The sequence below is a fragment of the Mauremys mutica genome, chromosome 14 (genome assembly GCF_020497125.1).
Source record: "Mauremys mutica isolate MM-2020 ecotype Southern chromosome 14, ASM2049712v1, whole genome shotgun sequence".
NCBI lineage: Eukaryota > Metazoa > Chordata > Testudines > Geoemydidae > Mauremys > Mauremys mutica.
The window spans coordinates 13,557,185-13,585,083 of record NC_059085.1 but is presented as its reverse complement, the minus strand read 5'-3'; the positions used below and the strand labels follow the sequence as shown (position 1 = coordinate 13,585,083).

Genomic DNA, 27,899 nt, shown 5'->3' with positions numbered 1-27,899 from the left:
GAGACAGTTACCACTCCAAAGAGCTTACAATCTAGAGAAGATAGACAAAGGGTGGGAGAAAGGAAGTATTCTCCCCATTTTACAGATCTGGAACTTAAGGCACAATGAAAGACTTGTCCAAAAAGTCTGTGGCAGAGCTGGGAATGCAATTTAGGGCTCCACAGTCCTTTTCCAATGCCCTAATCACAAGACCATCCTTCCTCTCAGCAGTTCATGGGTAGGCATGCCAAACCCGTGAAAAAAACGCAGAAATTGGGCTTGTTTTTGGCTTAATTGGCTTATGAGTTGCTTGTTGGCTAGTTTTTGCCTTGTAGTTTGTTGCTGCTTTTTTCTGATCGGCTCCCAGCAAGCAGGGGTAAGTGGCAGCAAGCAGGGGCAAGGGGGAGAGAGAGTCAGGGGTGCAAAGCAAGCCTACCACAGTCCCAGACTGCACTCTGGGGGGATTTAGTCACATAGAGTGTTGAGGTTCTCAGGGACTGGCTTGTTTTGGCCTTGTTTTGAAATGGGATTAGCTTGATTTTAGGCTTATTGTGAAAGTTGGGGTGCTTATTTACCATGTGAAAGATGCCAACTGTGTTCATGGGCCCTTTATGTCATTGCTTTCCATGAACTTTTACTCTCAAGAATATTTGCTAAAAGCAAATTTAAGATCACTCTCAAATTCTCATGGAAGAAACTTGTTCTCTTTCCAAGAGCATCAGCACCAGAAACCTGAATGAGTTCCATTAATCCATTCAGGGAATAAAATATACCACGTGACTTATTTGACTAGTCACAACTAAGCAGTTTGAATTCTGGAGAGAAAGCTGTAGAATAAATGATCTGTGAAAAACTTAATCAAATATATTTGAATACCAAATCTAAGCAAATCACAACCCGTTCACAGGCACCTTAACACTCAGAAGAAGATTAAATTTGTTTAAATCGTTGGTTATGAATTAGTCACTCAGCTCAGATGCCTGTTCTGAAACTTACAAATTATCCATGTTACTTATTTCCATTCTTTATTCTTTCCCCTGCTCTAAATTTCTTTTGAGTTATGCATCCCTGATACCTTTCCTTCAAGTTCATAACAACTACAGATCTGTCACATCTTACGTGCATTTAACATGTGCGATTTCAGCTTTACGCGGTTGGCAAAAAAAAAAAGAAAAATAACAATTTAAATACTGTTTCTGTAGCGCGGGCAATTCCGCCCGCCATTCAACTCAATGTAATTTTGACTATACGTGGTTTTCGCTTTACGCGCTAACCGCGGAACGGAACCCCCGCGTAAGATGAGACAGACCTGTATCTAGGCATTTAAGAAAGAGGTACTGTACAGACAGCAGGACCAAAAATGCATGTGCAAAATACCTACCACACAGCATGGTGTTGGAATTTTAGATTTTTCTGCCTGACTTTTTGAATGAATCTACACATTTAACTTTTTACTGTACATAGTCACTGGACACTGACTTAAGAAAAGCCCCTGCCTAGAGTACGATAAACTGTATAATACCAATTTGGAAGCTGATATGATTTGTTGGCCTTAGTGAAAGGTCCTTACATAGCTATCCTTGTTAATTGGTTTGTTATCGACTAATGGCCTCTTTGCTGTGCCAGAGTGACAGGAGTTCTGTAAAGACAATGGGGTAGATAGGGAAGGGGACAGGTGGGGATTGGTAAGTAACAGACAATGATCCTTTGGTGTGATTAATGACAAACATTGATGGGTTCTTAAGAAAGTGCTCATCCACAATGGAATAGTGGCTCTTCATGGGACCTTGAGGGTCAAGGAAGGATAAAATGGAGAAGGTAGAATGGGTGAGATCTCATGGTCTCCATCAGGGACAAGAGAAACATCATTTAGGGATAGAAACTAGTTTGAGTCCAAATTTTCCTTGCAATATTTTTCTGCGTCTTGCACCGGTCTGCAAACAGGCTCATGTACATTCTTTTGGGTGAGTGAAATAGATGATAAATAGTGTTTAAAGGTGCAGTTTAAGATTCTGGTATTCCAGGTGTTAAAATATATCATGTAAAATTGCAGACTAGCTTTTCTGAACCCTATTAATAAATGAATGGAGACTATCTTTAAACACTGGGCACTTCCCAGCATAAATGGGGCTTTAAAATAGAGATTGATACGTGCTAGGAAAGAGCAATGGTAGGTTATGCTGTGCTGATTTCTTGCACCAAGATACATGGAAAGCATCATTCAGCATTTAAAGCTAATTTGCTGCCATATCAGCAAAATCAGCCTAATGTGCTATGGATCAGACAGGGGTCTGTATCTACATAGTCGTCATCAGCATGGATCTCAATGCATTCCCACATTTTGAAACTCCACTATGTAACATTGCACCCGTTTGCACGCTGGTGCATTACAGCAGCATGCAGAGTACCTGGCGTTGTTAATTTTGTATAATGTGCCATAGTTACAGCCCATAATACTCAGTGATCTCTGAGCAGTCTGATTGGGGAGCATTCCTCATTAACAGACACCAATTTGCACACAGCTTTCCTGCCCTGTGGTTCAATTATTTATAACATTTGACCACATAGTTTATTAAACTGATCGTCTTGATTCCCAGCTGGGGTGGTAACTAAATTAAGACTATACTGCAGCATTCATGCTGGCTATCAGTAGTTAATCCAGTACTGCTAGACCCAAGCATTCAAAGATCATGAATTGGGCCAACCAAATTAATGAGACTTCCTTAAAGATCACGAGAGTTTAAAAATAATATATGTTGAGTTATTTTGATTTGCCTTCTGGGTTATTTAGAGATGATGAGGACTAAAATGTTTTATCTGGAATTCTCATATAATCAGGCACGGGGGTGTGTTTAAAAAAAAAAACCAACCCCCACAAACACCAAATATTGTGAGACTATTAATAAAATTGCAAGAGTGGTAACACCATTAAACTGTAAAGACGAAGGGAAATAGTGCAAAGGAACTGTACCAAATCATATAATTTGTGTGTGTAGGTGTATATACACCTACAATGTAAAATGTAAATTGCAAGAAACCCTGGGGTTGAGAGCAGTAGACATATATCTAGAGAGAACCATTTATAACTCCATCTGGTCAGCACGGAGACACCTATTTGCAGACCATTGGTATCAATCACTTCCTGCTGCCCCGCTTTTAAATTAAAAGCGTAAGAGTAGTGGCTGAAATTAACACTGAAACAAAGCTGTGTTTGAATAAATCATATTAATAGCATAGCTTAATTCATAGATAGCAGCAACAAAAGGTGATAATCAATATTAAACTGTAGGCAGGTGAGTCCCGTGTGGTAATACATGGGGTCAGATTTTTATAAACGCCCATCTCCCACTTGGCATCCCATTAAGTGTCCATCTTTTCAAAGGCCTCAACCAGGTTTCAGAAAAGCTCAGCATCCAATATGCCAAGCCCTTTCGAAGATCTGGCCCATGAGATGCATTGACTAGTGGAACACTCTCCTCTCCATTCTCTAACACTTCTGATTAGGGCTTGTTGCTCTTCATTCTCCTTCCATATTTCTCAGCTCTTTAATAATCTGCTCTGTGGCCAAATTCTACCCTAGATGACACCTCCACAACTCCTTTTATTGACTTAAATGAAGCTGCATGGATGTAACTTCGGGAAGAATTTGGCTTGTGTTTAGCAGTGACTTCCCAAACGTAGAACAAAGAACCAACATTTTTTGTAATTCTCTCTCCCTTAGTCTCTATTCTAGCTCTAGCTAGTAAAACAATCACATTTCCAATATTTTCTTCTTATTCTGTTCCCCTCTCCTGTTTTCAATGTACTCATTCTTTCTCTCCTCCTCTCCCTTTCACCCCTGTAACTCTGCTCATTTCTCTCTCAGGATGAAAAAATGGAGGACTGGAAATGACCCTTCTCCTCAATCTCCACTTATAAAACCAAAAGCTTTCCAGTATCTCAGAACGCCCTGACCTCTAGAGTGTTAATAGGACTCTGATGGGGAGCAGAGCTTAGCTAAAGACTGGGCACGATATACATATTTAAGTATTGCTCAACTGCAGGGCCAGTCATGTGCCCTGTAGAAAGGAGTTGTTGATCTCTGTCTAGTTCCCGGCTTACATCTTCCTGCATCACATTTGTGTTGGCTTTCTCGGCAGAGGCCAAGAGCTAAAGGGACCTAGCGATCCCGCAAGGTCAGAGTAGAAGTTCCAGGCTGAAACACTGTACTGTATGTGTACTGGGATGTGGGCAGGAGAGCTCGCTCGCACTGAAGTCTGTACTGCATCTGTTCTGTGCAGTAATAAAAGACCATCAGACCTTCCACCAGTACTAAAATATTAAAGAAGAAATAAGAGTGCTCCACAGAACAATACAGAGGTTTGACTCCTCTGTATCCTGTCTGAAATTCACTTCATTCCAAAGCATGATCTCGCCGCATGTGGTGAGAGCTCCTTTTGAAAATCAATAGGAAGGGTGAAGTATAAATGATCCTTTTCTCCAGCACATCACCTGCTTTGGTAAAATATTGCCATGGCAAGCTAGCATTTTACACCTGCAAGTCAGTGAAGTTTGGAGCCGAAGTAGAGGTGCTGTTGAACCATAGATATCTATGGGAATATTACATCCAACAAATCTTTGTGTGGAAATGGCCTCTTGAAACCTGCACTCCTGTCCAGCTGTTATTCAATTATGCCTTTTGAAGCGTTGCTGAGATCCTTGCTGAAGGCATAGGTTGCCTCCCTTCCCCCCCCCGACCCAGCCTCCTCTCCTAAGAAAGAAAGAAAGAAAAGAGGAAGATAGCATCCTGTGTAATCCAGCTATTAACATCCCTTTGGCAGATGCTCGTTCCTTTCATTTAGCTGTGCCACGTTAGCACCATAACTCTCTCCACTAATAATACTTCTTGATGCTTATCCTGTAAGATGCACACCCACTCAATACTTCAACAAGTACGAAGGAGACAGAGTTCATAGGTACTTACATTGCTAAGAAGACAACCAGAACTGATTGCAGCGGGAGCAAGAAAGATCTTTTAAAGACCCTGGTGGGTGGAAAGTGTCTGTAACTGTATTAATGTAGAAAAACAAATGGGTGAATGCAAAAGAGCATAAGAATTCCTTTGAGAAGTGAGCAATTGATTGAAGAGACTAGAGGCCAGATTCCTGACCCTACTAAACCTCTTTGTGCTACTCTGGCTTAATTGGCTTTCTGAAGGTACTCTTGGCAGGGGCTCATAGTGGATGGCTATCCTCGGCCGCCAGAAGCCATCAACATCCAAATGGAACTTAGAGCAGCCCTGAGCCTGCCTTCAGTTGCACCAAAGGCCAAAATTGCCTGTGGCTGGCTCCAAATCATGGCGTACCATCCACCTTTTGAGGTCTCCGCTGAGTCCAGCAGCGATCACATACATATGAAGGTCTCATTACCTATTTCTGAAATGTAGCTTCTGCCCACCTCTTGTAGCCTTAAAATTCCACCTTTCCTTCAAAGGGTGTCCTGCCTTAGTGCATGAATTCCATTGATTAGCAGTGAGTTCCTGTAGAAAACACACTTCCATCCTGCGGGAAAGGTGTCTATTTTATGCTCCAGGATTGTCTCATAACCAGGTGAAACTGCGAGAGGAATATAAATAAGCAGGGAATAAATACCGAAATAAGAACTTGGCCAGGACACCTTGGTTTGCAACCCACAGTCTTGTGAAAAGTAGGAGCTTCAATAGGATAAGATCTGCAATGACTTAGGGTCTCTCTATACTGCAGCTGGAAGCATGCTTCTCCATGCAAGTAGACAGATGTGCTACCTCTGCTGGAGCTAGCACGCTGCAAATAGCAGTGTAGTCAGGGGTGGCGGGCTGAGGCTAGCAGCCTGAGTACATACCTAGGGAGTCCTTTGTACTTGGGTGGCTAGCTTGAAGTGCCACCCATGCTACTCCTGGCTGCGCTGCTATTTTTAGTGCGCTAGCTCTCCTTGCGCTAGTGTCTGTCTACTTGCATGGGGAAGCACGCTACCAGCTGCAGTGTAGATGTTCCCTTAGTAGTTTGATCTGGAACACAGCATCTCCACAGACCAGAGCCCCTATCGCCAGGTGGGGCAATACTTCAGCACCCGGAGGAAAGCATGCGGTGCACTGAGTCACCACCGCTCTCTCTTCTGTGGGAGTTGATGTTGGCCACCCCTGTGAGCACTGATCATGTCAACCCATGCTTAACTCATGAGAGCTGCTGATGGTGGGTGACATAACCCAAAGCGATGTGGCTGCAGGTACTTAGATTGTGTTACTGTTTTATGTTAATAATGGAAGGCGCATCAGCCCTCCCTGCAGTCATGAGATGGGCATTTACTAACAGTGGGGGAGCGAAGGGAAGATTTACTTTGACACATCTGATGCAAGAACAGAAACCCCATGGTGCCAGTCTTCATGGATCTGATGGGGAGTCAGGACTCATTTTGTAGGAGAGCCTAGGAAAGGCCTTGTCTGTATTCCTAAATTCCTCTACACACATGATACTACAACCATTGATCAGACTTTTTTATACAACTGAACATTTTTATTTTCCTTTGCCCTCTCCCCTAGAGTCTCCTCCTTCAGCAGGCTTCATCACACCTCGCTTATCCTTCTACTAGCAGCACAGGAATTGCAAACTGCCGTTGAATCGTGTGGGTTTTTTTTGTTTGTTTGCTTTTTTAAACCCATCATATTAACCTGCTGCAGGAATAATAAAAAACCCTACATGAAATATAACAATTCTTTGACTTAAGGAAGTGATTGTGGGAAATGAGTGAAATTGCCAAGAAAACCACAATCAAACAGCCTCCAGAGTTGCAGATTTGCATCCAAGAGCTTTGAGGACATCCTAGGCAGCATTGAACATTTAGATTATAAAAGCTGATTTTTCAAGGTTTTAGTATTGTAGCTGTTTTAAACTGCTTGGGGTGAATTAAATGAGTGTTTTCAAGAAAAGCTGTCATCCCAAACATTGTTTTAAGCAGCAGCTTCACCTAGTTTAACAACGACAACAAAAACATTTCAGTTCTGTTTCACCTGTGATTTTTTTGTCAGTCTTTATTTTAAAGGCTAATTTTATTACAAAATAGCTTTTGTTCTCAGTTAATTGCTAAAATGGACTAGTGCCCCATTAGTATCTTGCAAACAATTGGCTGGCCATGTTTATTTCTTGTGTTATTCCACTGAAGTCAGTGGGTTTACATAATGGATTAACTTGGCCGACATTTTGAAAAGCTTGCGTGTCTAATACATTTAGAAACGTGGATGAGAAGCATGCACTGGAGGTGGTAAGGACAGTATTTTGGTTCAGGGATAATCTGCTGTTTACTTCTTGAAAATGGTAGGTGAGCCTGACAATCAGAGAATTGGAGGTGATGGGATGGAAAGGACATTCTTAGTCATCTGAGTCCATGCTTGTGTGCTGTGCAGAGCTCCCAGTGGTCACACGTCTCCTCAGTCAGTGGGGTGAAGCTAATGGGGGTTGCGTGTATAGTATTAAGGGCAGAATTTATCCATTAATATTTAATCTCCTCTAGTCTTTGTGACCTGCAATGCAGTTGTCTTGACTAAGTCTAAGTGACTTCACTGCCAAATTAAAATGGCACAAACAATGTCACTGCAAATCCAGAGAGATCACACTTTGGGGTGGATGCAGTCCTGCATTTTGCAGGAACTGACACTGAGGGAAAGGAGCCAGACTTTTCCCTCTTCATAATATTTCTGATTTGGTTAGAGTTCAAAATGCTGCTGTGACTGACGCTCAAACTTTTGGTACTGTGGGAGCTTTGTGTAAAGGGGTTAGAGCTGAGTCTTCTGATCTGTGTCTTCCAGCAGGGCTCAAATACCACCTGTAAAGAGCTGGTCAGAGTTTCTCCTTACATTTTGTGTTTCAACCCTGCAGTTCCGCATTGACTCGAATGAAGCGCTCAGCCCAGCCATACTCCTTGTCTCTTTCCAGGGCTGAATTAAGGCAATCTGGGGCCCTACACACACCATGACACAGACCCTCTTTTGGCTCCACCTCTGCCTCCTTGCCCTGGCCCATGTTTTTGGTGGTGGGGTGCTCCTCCCATCCCAGACAGACTGGGACAATTGCATATGGGCCCCTTCTCTCCTGAGGCTTGGCAGCAGGGCTCCTCTTCCTTTGGGAGCTGCAGAAGTGGCAGCCACGGTACCCTCTTCTCCCCAGAGAGGCAGAGGTGGCAGCAGGGCCCCCACAGAGCTTACCCCAGCAGCTGCAGCATATCTCCTGGAATGGTGCTTCTCTCCTGTCACACACACACTGTTGGAGTGGTGTCAAGGCATCCACAGTAGTGCATCTTGGAGTTAATACCCCTGCAGTGGTTCTGCAGCAGGATTCCTCCTCCTCCGGGTCAGTGGGGGGCCAGCCAACCCCACTACGTCTTTGGGCATCTCCTGTCACTGCCTGGGGAAGACGATATCTGTTATCAGCCCTCTCCCGCTGGGCTGCAAGGACTCCGCCCTCTGTCACGTCCTGTCCTTCCATCGGCAGGTCCAAATCCAACTACTGGCAGAGGTGCGTGACGAGGTGGCACTAGAGGGGTCCTTTTTTGTGCCCTACCATGGAACTCTCTACTGGGTGCACTACTCCTGGGGGCAGGCTTGGTATGACCTCTTCCGGGCGATGGGGCATGTCCAGAGGGACTGCCCCCTGGCCCAACATGGAGGGGTGCCTGGGACCTCTGAGACCCAGGAGGGCACTGGCCCTGCCATTGCTGGCAACCCTGGTGGTCTGGCCCCTGTAGCTGCACCTTCTCCTTCCTCCATTGATCCCGCTTGGGCACTGGGGGCAGCCCCCATCGCACCCAGATGAGTGGGTGGGCCAGGCTCCATTGTGTGGGGCCCGCGGAGGTGAGGACGGCAGGGCCATTGCCAGGCGAGGGAGAGAGCCCACCCCAGGTGTAGGTTTCCCTTTCCCCTGCTGTTCCCCCCTTGTCTTCTGGACCCCCACGTTCATTGCTGTTGCCCCCTGACCCCATCCCTGCTGGCCAGCCCTCCACCTTGGAGGAGTGTGTATAGTTGGCTCCACCTCCTGTATATTCTGGTGCTTGTGCTCCACACGTTTCACTTCCTCACCCTTGTGTCCCGTCCTGATATCAAATAGCGGGACTATCTATCTATCACCTGTGGGCGGCCTCTCTTCCACCACGGCCTGCCAGGGATATCGGTTGGCGGCTCCTCCATGGAGCCGTGAGCATGGGCATGTACCTGGTGCGGTTCACCCCCATCCCCAACACCTGCCCCTTTTGCAGCATGAGGGAGAACCTGGCACACACGTATCTCGAATGCGCCGGGTTGCAGCCCCTATTCCGGCTCCTCCAGAACCTCCTGTTCAGGTTCTGGCTGCACTTTCCTCCACACACCTGTTTATCTTCTCACACCCTGTCTGTGGCCCCATGAAGTCACGAGACCCCATCAACCTCCTGGGCCTGGCCAAAGTGGCCGTCTTCACCAGAGGGAGGATGCTAGACAAGGGGATGCTCTGCGACTGTGGGGCCTGTTTCCACTCCTCCCTGGTCTCATGCATCTGGGCAGAGTTCCTCTGTGCAGCGTCTGCTGGCTCCCTAGGGAGCTTTGAGGGGCAGTGGGCGCTGTCCAGGGTTCTCTGCTGGGTGTCCCCTTCTGGATCCCTAGTTTTGAATCTGTGACCTTCACTCCTGACTCTATTATTCGTTAGTTGTCCCCCACATTCAGTTGGTTCCTGGGTCCAGTGGTCCCTCCGGCAAGGCTGGAGGGAAGGGCCTTTAGACATGGGCGGGCGCAGGATTTCCAGTAAGGCCTCACTACAACCCCATATTGTCAAGCTCTTTCTTAACCATGAGGGCAAAGAGCTTCCTGTTACAACATATTAAATCTTAACTTCTAATATAATCCCATGACTCCAGGATCTGGGGCCCAATGTGCAGGCCTGTAGCCTTAATCCACCCCGATCCTTCTTTTTTGTAGCCATTTCCCTTCAGTCCTGTTCTCCATCTTCCTAAACATTCTAGCCTGGGCCACTTGAACAGCTAAACCAATTCCACCTTTGGTGACTACTGCAATCAGTGCTGATATAGTGAAGAATATGCTTGTAATGATATAAGAATTGGAACTGCTGTGTTAAGAATCTACAGAGGCACTTCAAAAGCAGGTCTGTACTATCAATATTTTTTGCAGTGTAGGATTTATGTTTAGTTTATAAGAATGCATTTTCTAAAACCTTAACTCTGTTTTGAATATAATTCCACAGAAAAGCTGTAGTGAGACTGAACAAATTAAATTAATGTCTATAATTAGTAAAGATGTAATGGATATTAAATTTAAAACCTAAATCATACAGCAAATAGGCATGTTACCCGTAACTGAGGGTGAAATACATCCTGGTTTGGAGGGCCAGAGCAATACCCTTTCCACCACTTAAGCTCTGCACTGGGGCTGCTGATGGAGCGGCTAAGTGACTTATTTCCCTCTGTGGGCACCTAGCGTGTTTGCTGTTTTGCATCCCTGTAGGTTAGCATGGAAAGGGTTTATGGTGGATTTGTGTTTACCAGTAGCACTAATTCACTAGACTTCACTCCACTCCAGTCTGCAGCCCAGGCTGTGCTGGGGCCAGGGGTCTGAATTGCCTCCTTCCTGTATTATACAGTTACTTGATCATGAGGGTGATCCCTCTGAGACGCTGGGGAAGGACGTAATGCTGGAGAAAAGCGGCCTGCTGGCTTCTCTTTCTGGCTGTAATCCAGCCTTGTTGTGTGGCTGTGGGTAACGCATCCGACCTCTGAGCCTCAGCTGAGCATGAAAACTGGGACCAGAAACTAAGGTCCCGGTTCTGAAACCGGATCTGTAGGCCGGAGCCTGTTTGCTGTCAGTTGGGGTTCCAGGCAGGCCAGTTGGGGTGGATACCGATGCAGTATTTGGGCTATACCTACTTTGTGCAGGAGTTGGGAGGCTTGCTTAATTAATGCTTGTAAAGCTCTTTGAAACCCTTGCACTGTCAGGTGCACCAAATTCCATTCATGTGTGACTGAGAGTAACTTAGCCCTGTATCAGAGGGGTAGCCGTGTTAGTCTTGATCTGTAAAAGCAGCAAAGAATCCTGTGGCACCTTATAGACTAACAGACGTTTCATGCTGCAAAACGTCTGTTAGTCTATAAGGTGCCACAGGATTCTTTGCTAACTTAGCCCTGTTAGTACAAAAGTGTTAGTTAAACCTCCAGGATGGGATTTTAAAAGCTGCACAGGGATTTTGGACATCTGTTTCTTGTTGAAATCCATGGAGGCTGGGTGGCCAAGTGTTCTAGCTAGGTTGAAAATTTCAGCCCTGATTGTCAATAGATGAACCCATCACCTTGCAAATTTCCCTCCATCATCCTGCAATGTAAATATATCCCTTTCAAAAGATGCTGTATCTCTAACTCTGCCATCCTCTCCAAAATTCACAGCATGGTAACTAAAACGAGAACATTGTGGAGTTCCTTAGGAGTTTTTGAAGCCATCCTTTTCCTGCAGCAGAGAGTATTCCACAGGCCTTTATGTAAGGAGGATTCTTGGCAGCACAGCTGAGTAATCATTGTTACTTGTGCCTTCATCAGGATCTTGGTGTGCATTCCAGATGTTCATACGCTGACTTTCTTGCTGTCTCTGTTTACCAAGCATTTTATCTTTAATTACAGTCTCTCTTGGAATTCCGGTCGGTTTCTATTTTTGTGTGGATTTTTGAGGGTCCAATTAAATTGATATAGTAAGTCTTGCTTGCCAGTAATGATGGCGGCACAGCTTGATGCTGCTGAATAAATACATTCTAGTTGTATCATGGGTAGTGTCTTCCCCAGCTTCCCCTGATTCTGATGAGAAGTAAGTCATCAACATGATGTGCTGGCCCACCAGCAAAAACTCCATATAGAAGAAACTCTTGCAGGTTTAAGGACTGAGAAGTTCCTTAGTCTGGTATGTTACTCCCAACTTTATTAATGGCTTTGGCTGTCGACTCTTGATCTCTGTTTAGTGAAAGGAGACTCTCGGTGTTCGTATGTTATTTCCATTGGCCCTACTAGGAATCTCACACAGTGACCAAGAAGGAATTAGAGCCTTTTAATGAATTAACAGTCTCTGCTCTAGTGACAAATTGCAAAACATAAACACAAAAAGGAGGAAAGTTAATACATGCCCATAATCTGGATCCTAGAAATTCTGGTGCTTGCCAATTTCTAGCAGGGCTATCCAACTCTGCCAGTGTATGTTAGTGCATCATTTTTTCTAAAACTTTGCCACATGAGTGGCATTTTAAGAGATGATCCATAATTCAGCATCTCCCACCCTTTTTTAAGTTAACTCCTGAGCTAGGTCACATTTTGTGTTTAATCTGTCCTTGGCCATACTACTACTGTATGATAAGGTCTGGTCTTCTATGATGGGATTTTTCCCTAGATTATACTCTCAATAATGCATTTCTCAGGGTAATAAATTGGAGGAGAATCTTTCCTTGTTAGCATTTCAGTGAGATGAGAACTGAGCTCCCAAACAGCTCTTTACTTGTCCCAAAACATTGTTAAAAAGCTACATTTCTTACTACCAATGATTCCCCCCTCCGACCATCACACTTTGAGAGCAGAATGTCTCCTCCAACACCTTAAATAGCTTTTACTGCTTCTTTATTACACTTTATATAGTGTCTTTGATTCAAGGCACCAGAGAACAATAACAGAAAGATGCAGCAAGGAAACAAAAAATGTGCAGTAATCAGCATTTAAAACACAAAGATAACATCTGCTGATCCTGTGTGAGAGTAAGAAGAAAAGAGGAAAGGGAAAAACATTGCATACGAGAGGCAGCATACAATGGGTATTGTTTATAGGGGTGTGTCCAACGGCCCAGTGTATGAACCTGTCCTAGTCAAACTGAGGACACTAAATGGGGCTCGCTTGATTTATTCTTCTGTTTGTTGTGGGGCTCCGTGCTATAACCCAGATGCAAGGCAATGTTGTCCACTTAGCTACATTTAAAAAGATTGGATTTACAAATAACTGCTTCCTGATAGACATGCCCTTGGCAGGCTGCCCTCATATGGCCCAGTCCTGCAAACCTGAAGTCAATAGGAACACTCGGATGGGTAGGATTTTGCACTTACTTTTTTCACTGTTCTCATTGGGCTCATGGGGAACCCACAGGAATGGGTCTTGGAGTGGAGGAATTCTCAGACATGCTCCTTGTGGAGATGTCTCTTCAATTCACTCCATCTGGGTGTACAGTTTACCCCTCCCATGGGACCATTTCCAAGGGATCAGTTGGTGTCTAGGTCCATTTATACAGAAACCCAGTGCCAGCTCTGTCCCCAATACACCCTCCCCATGACTGGCAGAACTGATGAAGTTTTAACAGCAGCTGCTGTTCCGAGGGCCCTCTGATGCAGTCTGTCAGGCCTTCTCTGACCCCTTCTGAAGGCCTTGTCACCCTGACAACCCTTGCAGAAGGAAAACCCACTCGGACCAGGCTACCAGCATGACTTAGTACTCCGGAGGCCTAGATGGGCCAGTCAGAGACACCGACCAATCAGGAGCCAGCAGGCCAGTTAAGAAAGCTTGCCTGCTTCTTCTCAGGGGCAGTGTGAGGTGCCACTGGGAAGGGGAGGAACTCCTCAGTGCTAGGCCAGAGCCCCTAGGCCAGGCCAGGGCCTTGCCCTCAGCACTGCAGCTAAGCACTTGAATTTGAAGTTTATGCTCTTTATTTAAAGGCATAGACAGCCACATTTGGGTTTATTATTTTTATTTAACTGTTTAGAGACTGATGCCAAACTTATGGCAAGGGCCACCATGCTCCAAACAGGTGTCCAAAGCTAGTAGACTAAGGCAGAGAGCGTCTCCAGTACCAGGCTTGGTCCCACAGGGGCTGCTATGGGGCAGCCCCATCTGCCACATGTTCCTTTTAAGAAGGGTTGTGGGAGTGAAACTCTAATGCAGCCTGTATGCCTATCCAAATGGTATCTAAACCTTTTCAGGGTTGCGAAAGCGGGTAGTAAACTCTCATGAACAGGCCTATTTCCAGTATTCTCTGTGTGGTCAGGCTGGGGAGAGTATAAGAAGTGTCTTTCTCTCAGTGTTTCATCACAGTTTTTTCCTGTCCCTTCTAAAAACAGGAAGAGCAGGAGAGGTGAAGGGGAAATTAGTTGAACTTTTGAACCTCTTAACAGCTTGGGTTTGGATTTGGGCTGTGTGTGAGTGAACAGTTGGGTCCTTTGTTAATGCACACCTATTTGCCTATCACTACACTTGACTCAGGTAATGGTCTCTTTGTGTGTGCATACTCCCCCAGGTGTCTTATGTTCATTCCAGTGGCTGAACCTCAAAAAGAGTATCTATACTGAGGCTGAATGAACCCCACTGGGTCCAGCTGATGTTGGTTACACAGGCCAAACCCTGCAGGATCTGTCTGTAGAGATTGACAGTGGGCCAGCATCTGGCGCCTTCTCTTAAAGGTCTTGAGTTCTGAGTTTGGTTTGACTTTTCTAATATGGGTCTTATTGTATTGGAACTTGCGTGCTCATCCTTAAATATTATAGAATATTGAGTCATTGTCTTTGTACAGTATCCATTTTGAGCCTTATATAGGATAGGCGATACCCTAGGTAGAACATTGATTTAATGTTACTTAATTAAACAGTATTCATTTAAGTAACACATTGTGCAGTTCAATTTGCCTCCTGGGTTCCTTCTTTCATGCATTTTCTCCTTTGATTTTTTTTTTAATGAATTTATGACCCAGAAAATAAGACTCCATTTTATGACCGACTCTGAGCTGCTTGCTGCAGCTTTTATTCCCTCCACAATGAAATCTTTCTTTTGTTTAGCCAAATTCTCCTTTCTAGTCCAAAATAATGGGCTCAGGCTTAAAGAGGAGGAGATGATGATGATGATTTCCCTTTTCACACTGAGCATTTAAATTTGCAGCAATATATGGGAAAATCTATGCCAACAGTTATTTGTCTCAGTTACCTATCAAATCCCAGTCTTCACAAGAGTTCACAAGAGTTTCTCATTATTAATTGTGTTGTGCCATGATGGCCAACTCCTTGGCACAAGCACCTTGTCTCCTCCTCTTTGATCCAGAGCGAAACGCGAAGTTGATGCTTAATAGGTAGAAACAAGAACTCACAAAGGGATTCTGATCCTGGCCCCACTGAAATGCTAAAGGGTTTTGTGGCAAAAAGTCTATTGACTCTTTAGTGGGGAGTAGGACTGGTTCTGGCTGGCTGGAGAGTCAGCACAAGGGTATGGGTACAGTACTTTGAAGTGAGAGCTGTCGTCTTTCCATTTCCTTCTTTGAGCAAATACTTCACTATTGAAGTGGTAGGCTGGATGGCTTAGGACAAAATAGAGTATGTATATGAAGCCTGGCACCTCTCTCCCTGATAGTAGTGACTGAAAGTTATCACTGCTTGATGCCCTCTAATAGTTCTTAATAGAATGAGTTGGTGGTTTCCGTTAATTTCTAGAGGATAAATATCTATACTTCAAAATCAGCACTACTCTCGGATGCATTTTTGTTGGCAATCTCAGTAGTGAGAACAATGATTAGCATGGAAAGGCCTGGTCTACCGTAGTCTAGAGGAATTTTGCAAACATTTCATACTGTTAGCTCCAGTGGTGCTTAACTAGTGTCAGCAAATTTACAAGCCCTAGCATAGACTGGAAACTGGCTGCTACTGTATCTTAAGCACCTGCTCTGAGCAAGGTTGGATGAATGTTTAAAACACCAGAAGAGTAGAGATGTTTGCACTATTCCTGTCTAAGATGTAACTTACTCTGCGCATAAATGAAAATTCTAATACTGTTAGTCCAATAACTTCCTTCCCCAGTAATCACTTAAATTCTGGGGTCTGTGGCCCCTCCTTCATCAGAAAAGGGCCTTTTCTAGTGGATGCCTCCCACCATCCCAGGATATAATAGGCCAATAACTTCTGTTTTTCACAGTAAATACTCTCTAAAATACAAAATAAAAATACCATTGGAAATGAGCTTTGACAGGCTAGAAATCTTGATCACACTGTTCAGGTTTGGAACTGGATATAATCTTGGGATTAACCATTTAGTAAAAAAGAAATGTAACAAATCACAAAAAATAGTAAAAATGTCTCTCTTCTTTTAATTCTAGATTTTCAGACGCGCTGACAAAAATGGTAAGTCTGTATATTCATCTATATTTATTTTGCTTTTCTTTTTAATGAGCCTAGAATGTTCTCGTGGATAATTGTATGTAACTCCTCCTCACCCCCAAACCTCATACAACCCAGGAGACTTTAAGAGAGCAATGCAGATTAATGCTTTGAAAAGGAAGGTCATGTCATTCTATGGCTGCGATATTCTTAGAATCAATGTGACACTAACCTGAAACTCTTAACAAGTAAATGTGTTCCTTAAGCAGTTCAGAACTACTCTATGCCTGAAAGCAGTGGTCTGTAAATTACACACATCTTGAAGGAACATAAACCAACTGCCCGAGAAAAAGTAACTGACTGATCCTGTTGTAATTGTTCATCTTTGTGACTTAGATTCTGTCCTATTTGCAAAGCAGCTTGTTCAGTGGTGTACGATGGTTGGCTCTCTTGTCAGCAGGTGAAGAATTCGGAGCCACCCAAATCTCTTGTCAGGTCCTCTCCTCAGGGCACATTTCACTGCCAAACTCCCAAAATAAGGCAAAACAAAAGCTAAGTCCTTAGAGCACCCCTGCTGCTGGGGCCCAGAGGCCCATTCCTCTGTGTCTGTACCTGGGGAAGGGTGCGCCTCTTCTTCTTAAAACCCCACTGAGTCATGTTACAGACAGGCCTTCACCCTTGGCCATTCCGCTATCTCAGGTTCACGAAATATTAAGCGATGTATGTGTTGAGGCATTGGTAGTTTTGTGGAATCGTGGATTTTGTTGCGTTGAAATGGATTTTGCACTTATCCCAATGGGAAGACATGCAACTGTGGCCAAGTCCAATATTGCCAGGACGCAATGAATTACAGAGATTATCCTTTCTCGGACGATCTGTTTTGGATTCCTAAAGAGAGATCTGTTCTGCTTTCTCAGTGAGAATCTGAGGTGAGATGGGAGATATTTTACTTTACCTGAATACAGCAATTTATTTCCACTGTTGTTCTTGCCCTGTTCACTCTAAAGACAGTTTCAAGTCTAGGGATGTGGCATAGAATTGCTGTTGTGGGCCTGGGGTTGCAATTTCAGAGCAGTATTGCAGAGGTGACATTTTCAGACTTGGGGAAGATGAGAATGGGGCCATTTCCAGGAAACCTGGTCCCTCTGAAAAGCAATTTGATTCAGGTGCCTAGCTGCAAATCTCAAGATCCAGTGTCCAATCTTCTCCCAGCAACACCATGAGAGAATAGGTTCCGCACCAACAAGTGGAGTGTTTGTGGAGGGAGTTATTGGCATAATGGGTGGGGTTTCTTATTAAATAGGAGGCTGGGGGAAACCAGTTGTACCCTATCCAGGGATGGGATTAATAGGGAGATTTATGGGTCCCAAAGAGGGCTGTAGTGGCAACCACAGCTGTGAGCATGAAGAGCTGTTTATACACACCATTGACCTCCTGGAGTCTGTGCAGTAAAGGTAACACCAACGTTTCAACATGTCCCTTATAGGGTAGGACCCCTGTGAGCTGCAGATTCCTGTTGCTGCAGGACTCAGAGCTCTTTTAAAAAGTGCCCTGAGGGAGAAGGAAAAAAAATACATAGATTGAGTTACGGTGTTTCTCTGTCCCTTGGCACAGAGAGAGATGCACAGGCTTGGGCGGAGGCTTTCCACGCTCAGCCACTTAGATCAGCTTCTGCTGGGGAAGGAAGGCATCCTTTAATGTAGAAAGAACTCTTAAAACCCTGCTACGTATCTGCCAAATACCAGGAGTTGTTGCCTTGAGAGAACAAGTTAACCATTTTTCTGGGGTCAGAGGGGAGGGTGGGTTTGGGTTTGGATTTAAGAGCCCCTTGCTGAAAAAAGAGAATAAAGAAAGGATTAAAAATGAAATAAAATACCTGTACTAAAGAGTGAGATCAATAGTAACTTGAAGGCAAACCAGGTAAAGAGCAGTACTATTATCTATGCAGGATCCTGCCTGGGGAGAAACTGAGATAAAGACCTGATAATATCTGGCATTGAAGGGGCCAAATTAATCTTGGTCACTGTTGGTTTCGGCAGAGTCACCCCAGAGGTGATTTGACTCTGTTCTGTCTTTCGTTCTTGCTGGTTTGCTCTAATATTACAGACAAGCCACCTCCATTTTGATTATGTCCTATCTGGAGCCAAAACACAAGAAACTTCTTGTTTGCATTCACTTTTCTCAAAGAAGGTTTTTTCATGAAATCTTGTATACAGGGTGCTGTGAATGAGAACACTGTCAGTTCAATGGTATTTATTTATATTTTTCTAATTTCCCTTTTAATTATCAATATCTTTCTGTTGTTTAAAGATAATAGGCCAAATTCTGAGCTCAATTATGCCTTTACCAACTTGTGAAGTTTATCATGTTACTCCACATTTGGACTGGTGAAATTTATTTCTGTCCACAGCAAATGTTTCATGTCCTCCTCCTCTTAGGAGCACTTAAAATCACTGGCTAATTTTCCAAGAGGAAAAAAAATGATTACTGTCCTTTATGGAAAGTAATTTAATTCTAGAGCAATGGTTACTGCAATAATGTGTGGTATCCTGTTTAAAAAATCCATTTAATCTTGATTTAACATATCTACCTCGATGTTGTCAATTTAAATGATTCATTTTTCAGATCTAATCACTTACTTATTTTGCCAAGTGATGTCTTTGGGGCTTTTGTTTTAGTTTCCACCAACAAAACAATTCCAGATTTAGATTTACTAAGTTCAATGATTCTGGAAATTTACAAACCATTTTCTTGGCTGATATGCCAAAATTAATGTCTGTGCTGCTGAATGTGAGCGTAGCATCTGTGTGGTGGCGTTCTTTAAACTTTGCTGTTCCGCTGCGATTGCAGCATTTCAGAAGGAACGTGCCAACCATCTGGAGGGCGGAAATAGAGGTGCTTTCCTCTAACCCAGCAAAGGAGGCAAACCCCTGGATGTTTCCTGATTCTAGGTGCTAGGGCTTAAGATCACGAGGATAAACTTTTGACGCAATTATCATCTCACACTGGTTTAAATAGGAATAACTCCATAGAAATCAATGGAGTTCTGCTGGTTAAAGAGGAGGGAGCATGAGGTTGTATAGCATGTTTTCTGTGCTGCTCATTACATGTGGTAAACCTGGAGAAATTGTGTTCTGTAGACTTCAGATCCCTATGATTTATTGTGCTGATAAACTGTCTGCAGAGAAGGAAGGATTTCATTATGCCAACTTCAAAAGCTGGTGATAGTGCCCATTCAGTAATGTGTCTGATTTATGCACCCTCTACGATGTTTGGGCTGTAAAACATTAGATGTTATTGAAGTAAACTTAGAAAGAATGTGCTATGCTGTTGGGATTTGATTACCGCACATCAGCTAAATAGTTGCAGTTCTTAAAGGACAAATATTCGTGTCCAGGAGTAAAACCCTCTTTCTTCATTTCACACGTCAGATTGACTTAGTTTTTGTTATTGAAACCTGCCTGAGGCTTGTCTTTGCTCAATCTTATGATGCTCAGTTCCTGATGACAGGCAAGAGCTTGTTGTCCAGTATTTTAATGTTACTTTGTGTGGCCTTTGGTCTGCTACTGTCTCCATTAGCAAGAGTAATTCACTTAGTTCTCTAATCACTAAAGCACTGCTCTCCACCTCTGATCAAAATCTTTGCCCAAATCCTATGCAGGCCTCTCACATGATATTTTATCCCTTCATACAATTGGAACTAGTGACCTGTAAATATCAAGCTGTATCAAGTTGATACATTACGATTTTGCAGCAAGGGGAAAAGGACAAGCTGATACAATATGGCAGGACGACTAAAAGCATTTTGATGTTGTGTCCATCTGACTGAAGAGGAGGAAAAAATGCAAGAAATAGAATGAAGGGTAGAGGTAAACTGCTCTGAATGGCTTGTTAATGACATCTCTTTGCATAGAGAGCTGGGTTTGCAAGTGGAACTCTATAGGTCTAAACTGTCCATTCCTGATCATTTGCTTTCTGGGATGCCAAGGAAGAGCCACTCTACATTGTAAGTGGAGGGGCAGCTGCAGCTGATCAGTGAACTGATGGGTATTGCTAATCACTGTGGATCTGACAGGAAGAGTGCTACAGACCCTTCCCACTTGATATCTCTTCCTTTCATGTTTGCTGTGGATTTCTCAGGCATTAATGAGGCCAGTTTCTATTAGCATCATTGCATTCTAAACATTTCTTGGCATAATGTTTCAATTAGATCAATGGGGCCCAGTTTATGACATTTCTCCAAGATAGCCTGGGACTGCAACATACGTTGAATCAAGCATTCAACAGACCATACAGCTCATGAAAGTTGAAATGTCATTTTCAATCCCCAGTGGTGTATTGTTATAGTCGTTCAGGAGCTGTGCTTTCAGAAGCACCATCCTTAGCCCTACGTTGTGTCTAATGCAGCTAGTCTGACAAGTTACCCTGTGTGCACAGGGAAAGTGAGCGCAGACATGATGAAAGGGTTTTGTGTTTGTTCTCCCTGGCTCCTAAAAACTCCTGTTTCTCTTCAGCCATCTCACTAAGAGGCACACACTAAGAGGCACACACCTATCAGGCACACACTTCTCTCTAGTCGTCACTGCTAGGCAGGAAAGAAAAGTTTTATTTTGAAGCAAATCACCAACGTTTCCTCTTCTACCCCCTCCCAAGCACCATTTCAGATCCCTTCCGTCAGCACGCAAGGAAGAGCTGCTGTAAAACCTCCTCTGATGCTCGAAGAAACAGAGGCCTCCTTCCTTTTTATGTCTCCTTTGCCTTTGTCATCCCACATGTTGACTAGTGGAGACTGCGTACACACTGAGACAGCTTTGCTAATCAGCATTTCACACAACATAACAAAACCTGTTAATAATGGCCCGGTTTTGAGTGCACTGCTTGCCAGCTGTAACATCTGCGGTGAAAATATGGATTATGTCACGTAAGGGAGAAGTGGTGCTGGCTTCTTAGATCTCTCATTAAGGACTTGTGAGGTTTAATCCTGCAACGTGCTGAGCATCCTGAGTTCCTACAGAAGTCAATATGAATTAAGGGCACTCACCCTCTCGCAGGAGTTGATCAACCCATTTTAGGATCAGGCCCCGAGTTCTTATTTCTTCCAAATAATCCATCAACATCACAATTGAAACTTAAGATGGAGGGAAACTTCTGATGTTTAGTGTTTCCCTGTCTCATTACTGTATTCGTACTGTCCAAACTACTTGGGTCAGTATCTTTCTTTCCTAACTAACGTATAAGCACTAGCTAAGTCGTTTGAATTCGTTCTTCCCTTATTGACTGGGCTGTAATATTGAACTCTTATCGCTCGCTGCCGGCCTGTTTCTCTCCAACTCTGAGAGCTAAAATGCCATTATCAGTGAACGACCAGTAGCAGCTTTAATATGGTTTGTTTTCAACACAGTCCTATTATTTAGGGCCTAATCTTCCAAACGGACATAACCTAGTGTTTAGTACCATGAGTAAGTGCACAGGAACCTGGCAGTCTCACGGTACATTTACTGTGTGCTTTTATTAATTTCACTGTAACCAGTTTTCCCCCTCATGTTCCCAGTGATTCCACTGCTGATTCCTATTTACTATGACACTCAAGCAGGCCTCCTGCTAGGATGCCATCATTAAACTGGAGCCCCAGTGGAGCTGACCAACAGGGGCTCAGAAAAGTGACAGTGACAGCTGCATATTTTTGCACTATATATTTAAATATTAAAAACAACCCCCCCACACCGCAGTAGGTGCTGGGGCCTGCTAGGCAATGTGCAATATCATCTAAGGAACACTAGTTATTTAAGCCACTATAGGACAACCCCATGCTTAGGCCAGAGCTCTGGTTGGTGTAATGTCACAGCATGGTGCATGCTGAAGTCGGAGTCATCTGGAGTCACTGCCGAGAAGCGAAGGTGAGGGGAAAATGTTTGCTTAAAACACATTATATGCAAAATGTACCCATCTTGGGACTTGGGATGTCTGTAACATTTAAATCAGTTTAAGAAAAAGCTGATTTCTATTCCTGAAGTGTCACTTGGGCTAACCCAAGAAAATGTACCTGAATGAAAATGTTTGTGCTATTGTGGCCGCAAGTTACTAAGTTGGCATAGAAATTAACCCTTAAATGAAGGCTTGGTTCAGAACATCTCATCTCACTTTCTTCCCACTAGGCAGTTTGGATGCTACCCTGGGACTCAGCCCTGGGTTCAGTTCTCCACTCTGCCACAGACTTCCTGTGTGACCTTTGGCAAATCACTTAGTCTCTCTGGCCTCAGTTCCCCATCTGTAGAGTGGGGATAATAGCACTGCCCTGCCTCTCCAGGGTGTTGTGAGGATAGATTTGTTACAGATGGTGAGGTGCTCTGATACTGCAGTAATAAGGCAGAGAAGTGCCTAAGAGACTTTCAGTCTATAAAACAGGAAAAGGTGCAGTTTAGTCTAGAGCAGAGGTTCCTGAACTTTGATTGCTGTGCCCCTTTTCTCCATGGGAGTCATAGAACAGTCCCACCCGCCCCGACGCCCGTCCGTCTGGGCAGAAGGTGACTCACTGAGGGGAATGGGTGACTCATACCCTGGGCAGCAGCAGGACCTGACTGACTCCTTCCTGGGTGAAGCCCATGCTGGTGCCTTCCCCACCCCACCCGCTTCCTGACCCAAAGCCTCTTGCTCCTGCAGGCTCCAAAGGGTTTAAAATACCAAGGCTGTGGCTGGCTGGTTGGCTGGCTGTCCTGCCCACAGCAGGGCAATAGCAGGAAGAGCATGCAGGGGAGTACCCAGGGGTCCAGACTGGGGGGAGAACAAGCTGCTGTGGGTGGGGCTGCATTGTGTTCCCTGTAGTCCTCTGTCCATTCCCCATGACCGCTGGGGACTCCCTGCATGCTGTCCCCACTGCTGCCCTGGCCTGGACACCTGGCTGGCTGCAGTCCTGTGCCCTACCTTGCATGCCTGCCATAACCTGATTGTGCCTCCCCAGGGTGCTCCTCACTGTTTGAAAATCAATGGCCTAGATCCTAGATGGAGCTAAATGACTCATTCTATATCAAATGCACAAGGATAACTGACATTGTCATAAACTTCAAATTTTCATCAAAGTCAGTGGAATTACTCTGGATTTTGCATCGCTGTGACTGAAAGCAAAATCTGGCCTTCTTTCTCCATAGGACAAATAGAACCTGCAGTAACTGCATAGAAGTACAGTAACTCTTTTCCTTTGTAACTGCAATGACACAGGACTTAGCATCAGTTTTGTCACACGTTACTTTGAATTCTAAAGGAAGCCTTGTGCCAATTTCAACTCCTACTAGGTATGATGGCAGAATGTGCATGAAACTGTAGTAGGTCAGTTGTTTTTCAGCGTTCCTCTTATTACTCACTGTCTGTCATTTTTATGGCCCTTGGCTGCTTCTTGGTGACTGTATTTTTGTGGCAACACTTCCAGAGCTTTCTCTTTGTCTGTGGCCAGCAGCTTCAGACTCTTGAGGGAACATCTGTCAGTGACTGGCTTTGGCAGTCTTTTTGATTCACTTTCCTCATGACAGCTGGCTAGTTTTGTGCGGTATGTTTAATAAGAGTGACTTTCTGCACCACTACTGTTCTCCCTGCACTGTACTTACTGTATTCCTAGCCTTTAATTCAGGCACAGTGTGAAATTCAACACCTTCTGTCTTACCAAGGTTGTATGCTGTTGGCTGTTGCCTGCCATTTTCATGTTTCTTCAAACATGGGAGTTACCTGCCTTTTCCACTGCCCAGCTGTTCAGAGTTTTTTGTTTTCGTTTTTAAAGATCTTACTAGTCTTCCTTTATGGGGAAAATTCTCCCCAGGAACAGCCTCTAGAATTTGATTCTATCTTGTCAGGGAGTGTTTTAGGGAAACTTAGATTATTCCTGATTATTCTGATCCTGCTGTCCAGGCATTCTGCACATCAGATATTCCCTGGTGTCTTCAGGAAAGAGCTTTTATGATGATACAGACCTCTGCTCAAATCTGGAATCCTCCATAGAATACTTGTCAACCTCTGAAAACTACTGATGCTACAGGCTCTTCAGGCTTTAGGGATTAAGGGCTGGCAATCCTCTCTTTGATCCCTGGAAGTAAAAACTTCCTTCCCAAAAGGTATCTTCCATTTTTTGCATGTTTAGTCAAACTCTTCAGAAGTTCTGCTTCTGTTCATGTGTTTGCTTGAAACTGCCTTCATGAAAACAGTTTTGCCCAAATATTCTGTAGTGTTTTTTCCTCTCCTGTGCTAACTTGACTGTAGAAATTATTCATTCCTAATTGTTTCTCTCACCCTTTTTAAAGTTAGCATGAGTGAAACTGGTGTTGGAAAACTGTCCCAGAGCTAGAAAGAACTGGAGTTGCTGTGGGATCTGGAATAGTTGTTCTTTGTATATATAAATAGAAAATTGCACACTGTCTGATAGTGCTTCACTTTCTTATAGTGCAGCGACTCTTCTGAGGATCCTTTCCAAAGGGAAGGCTTTGAGGAGTGACAATATTGAAGGTGTAGAAATGTGCTGCCATTACTGAAGATTTCCAGGGGTTAGTAACATTGAATATGAGAAGTTGTAATTTGTGACCCCCTAAACAAAAGTCTATTGACACGGTGAAGCCAAGAGGATCTGAGCACCATTATTGCCAGGTGGCATTGGAGATGGATCAGTCATGTGTTTCTCATGGAAACTGATTCCATCACCAGAGTAGCAATAAGATGGACTCCTGAAGGCAAGCAAAAACGAGGCCACCCGAAAACAACATGGCAAAAAGCTGTGGAAGCCAAGCTGAAAAACCTGGGGCACAGTTGGGGAACCATTGAAAGACATGCCAGAAACAGATAGGAGTGAAGGAGGTTCGCCGCTGCCCTAAATGCCAGAGGCGTAATAGGAACATGATGATGGTTACATAAAGGAGGATTGTCCAGTGCTTCATTTAGCAGTAGTATCCTCTCGCTAACTATAATCAATAGCAGATGTTTCAGAGGAAGGTGCAAGACACATTGGTGAGGGTAGTTATGGGATAACCACAGGAAGGTTTTCATCCTGACCCCCATTCAGCAGAGGTTGGCTTAAGCCCTGAAGCTGGAGGGTTAACGTCCCTTCCAAACTCTTGTTTGTTTTAGTGTTGATGATTTTAACTCTGATTTTACTATGATAGCTCTGCTTATCCCTATTAATGTGAATATGTGGTGGATGAGGTACATTCTTGGAGATTCTGTGGATGATCCTAGTCTATGGATGATTCCATTCTGTGGAAGATCCCTTCCTTCCTTCCTCCCTACTCCACACCCATCCAAAGAGTTCTAACAGAAATATGCCCTTTTGCCAGGAGAACCTAAAATGCTCAGCTACTAAGAATGGTGAGAACTGACAAAAGGAAGGAAACAGAAATGGCACCTGATGAATCAGCCACCCAAATTCCTGACACTGAAAAGGCAAATTCTCAGATCGTTGTATTTTGTTTGACTCCCAGGAAGGGACCTAGAAGATAAGAAAAGGAGACTGTTACAAACTAAGGCTGATGCCAAGTACCAGAAGATGTCTCAATTTCATAACTAACATTGCTGCAGTCCCCCAAAGTGTAAATCTTCTTATCACAGGATAGAAGCACTTACTCTCTTACGCTGCAGCTTTGTTGGTTAGTGAGCTGAGACATGTTCTTATGCATGAACTTATTAAAGAAGTCGGGAAAAACAGCTTATGGCTATTCTCAGGTAGAAAGAGTTTCCTACCAGTCCTAGATGCTGGGAAGGAAGCAATGTAGGTAATTGCTGACTTTCCTAGGTTGAAGTACAACTGTTTGCATAGACAAGTGTGACTCAGGCCTGGTCTATACTGGCGGAGGTGGGGATTGACCTAAGATATGCAACTTCAGCTATGAGAATAGCGTAGCTGAAGTTGACGTATTTTAGTTCGACTTACCTCGCGTCCTCCCGGTGCGGGGTCGATTGCCGCGGCTCCCCCATCGACTTCGCTTCTGCGTCTCGCCAAGTTGGAGTACAGTCTACACACTACACGCGATAAATCGATCCCTGATAGATCGATTGCTGCCCGTCGATCCAGCGGGTAGTGTAGACATTGCTTCAAACACAGTTCAGGAACAGAGCTGAAGAAAACTTCAGATTTTACTTTCTGATTTAGCTAGGTGGCCAAGTGAACAAAGATTAGCAGATTAAAAGATCACTGAAGTAGTAAAACATGCTGTTGATAGTATCAAAGAGAGTGTCTTTGAAAGATATACTACTTAAAATCAGGTCACACTATGCACTCCTCCTGACTTAATGACATGAACTGCAGGATGTTTGTTAGATTAGGTTTTTTTGCAGCTCAGTTATGCTGTTGGTCTTGAGACTTTTCAGCTACAGTAAATACACAAATGCTTTTAAAGTTGGAATTCAGAGCATTAATACTTAAATTATTGTCTTGCTTGTATAGTAATTAAGGGAATCACCTTATATAATACACAGCTATTTGCTACTTTCCTGCTGTTTCTTATTAACAAAACAGGCCCTGTTAAATCTGGAACCTTGCTCAGTGCCTTGATTCTTAAGCCAAGTAGCAGTAGAGCAACCACACTGATATTATGTAGCTAATGTGGAATGTGAGAAAACCATGGAGTTTGAACATAAGACTTAAATACCTTCTTCCTCTTCACCCTGCTTCCACAGCATCTATTGCATGAACTGTTAACTTTTGGAGTTCTTGCTGTGAGACTCTAAAATACATTAATATTGCTGCCATGTTCAGGCACTCAGACCATGGTGATGAGCTCCCTGCATGTGCCTACAGAGAGATTTTAATGAAGGAAATCCTTCCTGACAAGAAATTAATACAGCAGAGAAAAGGCTTTTGTAGATTTAAGCAGGGAGGGGTGGAGTTGGCTAATTCTATCTCTGACATTAGTTACACCAATTGTAGACCATCTTTTTCTCTCTCAATCTCTCTGTTAGGCTGTTGATAGTATCAGATGCAAACTGAAAGACTTGTGTGACAGCACACTACCAAATGGATGTGTGCCTTTGTCAAGCCAGTAACAGTATGTGACCTCCATCAGTTTAGAGATTGCCTACATCAGGGTAAGAAGTTCCTGCCACCCATTGGTGCTGCTAAAGGATGAAGGTACCAGTTTTACAATCATAATGTAGGATAAAAATTGCTGGTGCTTTCTCATCAAGGGTTCCTTGTATGAAAACTGGACTAAGACTGAAAACAACATGTTACCAAATTTCACCAAACTGGAGCTGAACCTTTAGGAGAAACTCCTCCTCCTTACGTTTCTGATGCACATTAAGATAAACCCTTTTTCTTATGCACCTGAACATCTTTCTTGGCTTCAGTGGGGTGAGGCAGGCAAAAATAAATGAAGGAAGAGATCAGTGTGATTGCAGCAGAAGTAGTAATTAATTACAGTGGAATCTTGATTTGAAGAACACCAGTCTTGCGAACAAAAATCACATAATGGAAGTGATGTCAATGAAGAACAAGTCAACATCCCCTCACACTCCAGTGCCTACCATGCACTGGAAGTCACTTTGCATTGGTTGAAGGACAAGAGGATCGTGATGCAGTTCACCATACTGAAATTTGTACACTGCGCTTACTGTAATTTTGAGATGTTCAGTGTTATGAACTCTATCCCCAATTAATTAATAAATAGGGGCTCTACTCTATCTGAAAGTGACAGAGAGTACTACTTGTGGGTAGTATAGTGTAACCCAAAGTACCGTCCAGGAAATAATTTAGCCTAAAATATTTATCTCCTCTTGTCTCTGTTTGTACTATATCTTTTCTTCATTCTCCTTAGG

General features: G+C 43.8%; 1 protein-coding gene across 5 annotated transcripts in view; it reads left to right on the top strand.

Annotated features, from left to right (window-relative positions):
* Positions 1-27,899, top strand: part of NECAB2 (N-terminal EF-hand calcium binding protein 2) — a 365,795-nt gene that overhangs the window by 65,111 nt on the left and 272,785 nt on the right. For 3 of the 5 annotated variants that reach the window (XM_044987367.1, XM_044987365.1, XM_044987370.1), the window contains exon 2: positions 16,115-16,139. The exons of the other annotated variants lie outside the window; for them this stretch is intronic. In XM_044987367.1, coding sequence (XP_044843302.1) covers positions 16,115-16,139 — 25 coding nt within the window. The remainder of the gene's footprint in view (positions 1-16,114; positions 16,140-27,899) is intronic. 5 annotated transcript variants of the gene reach the window in all.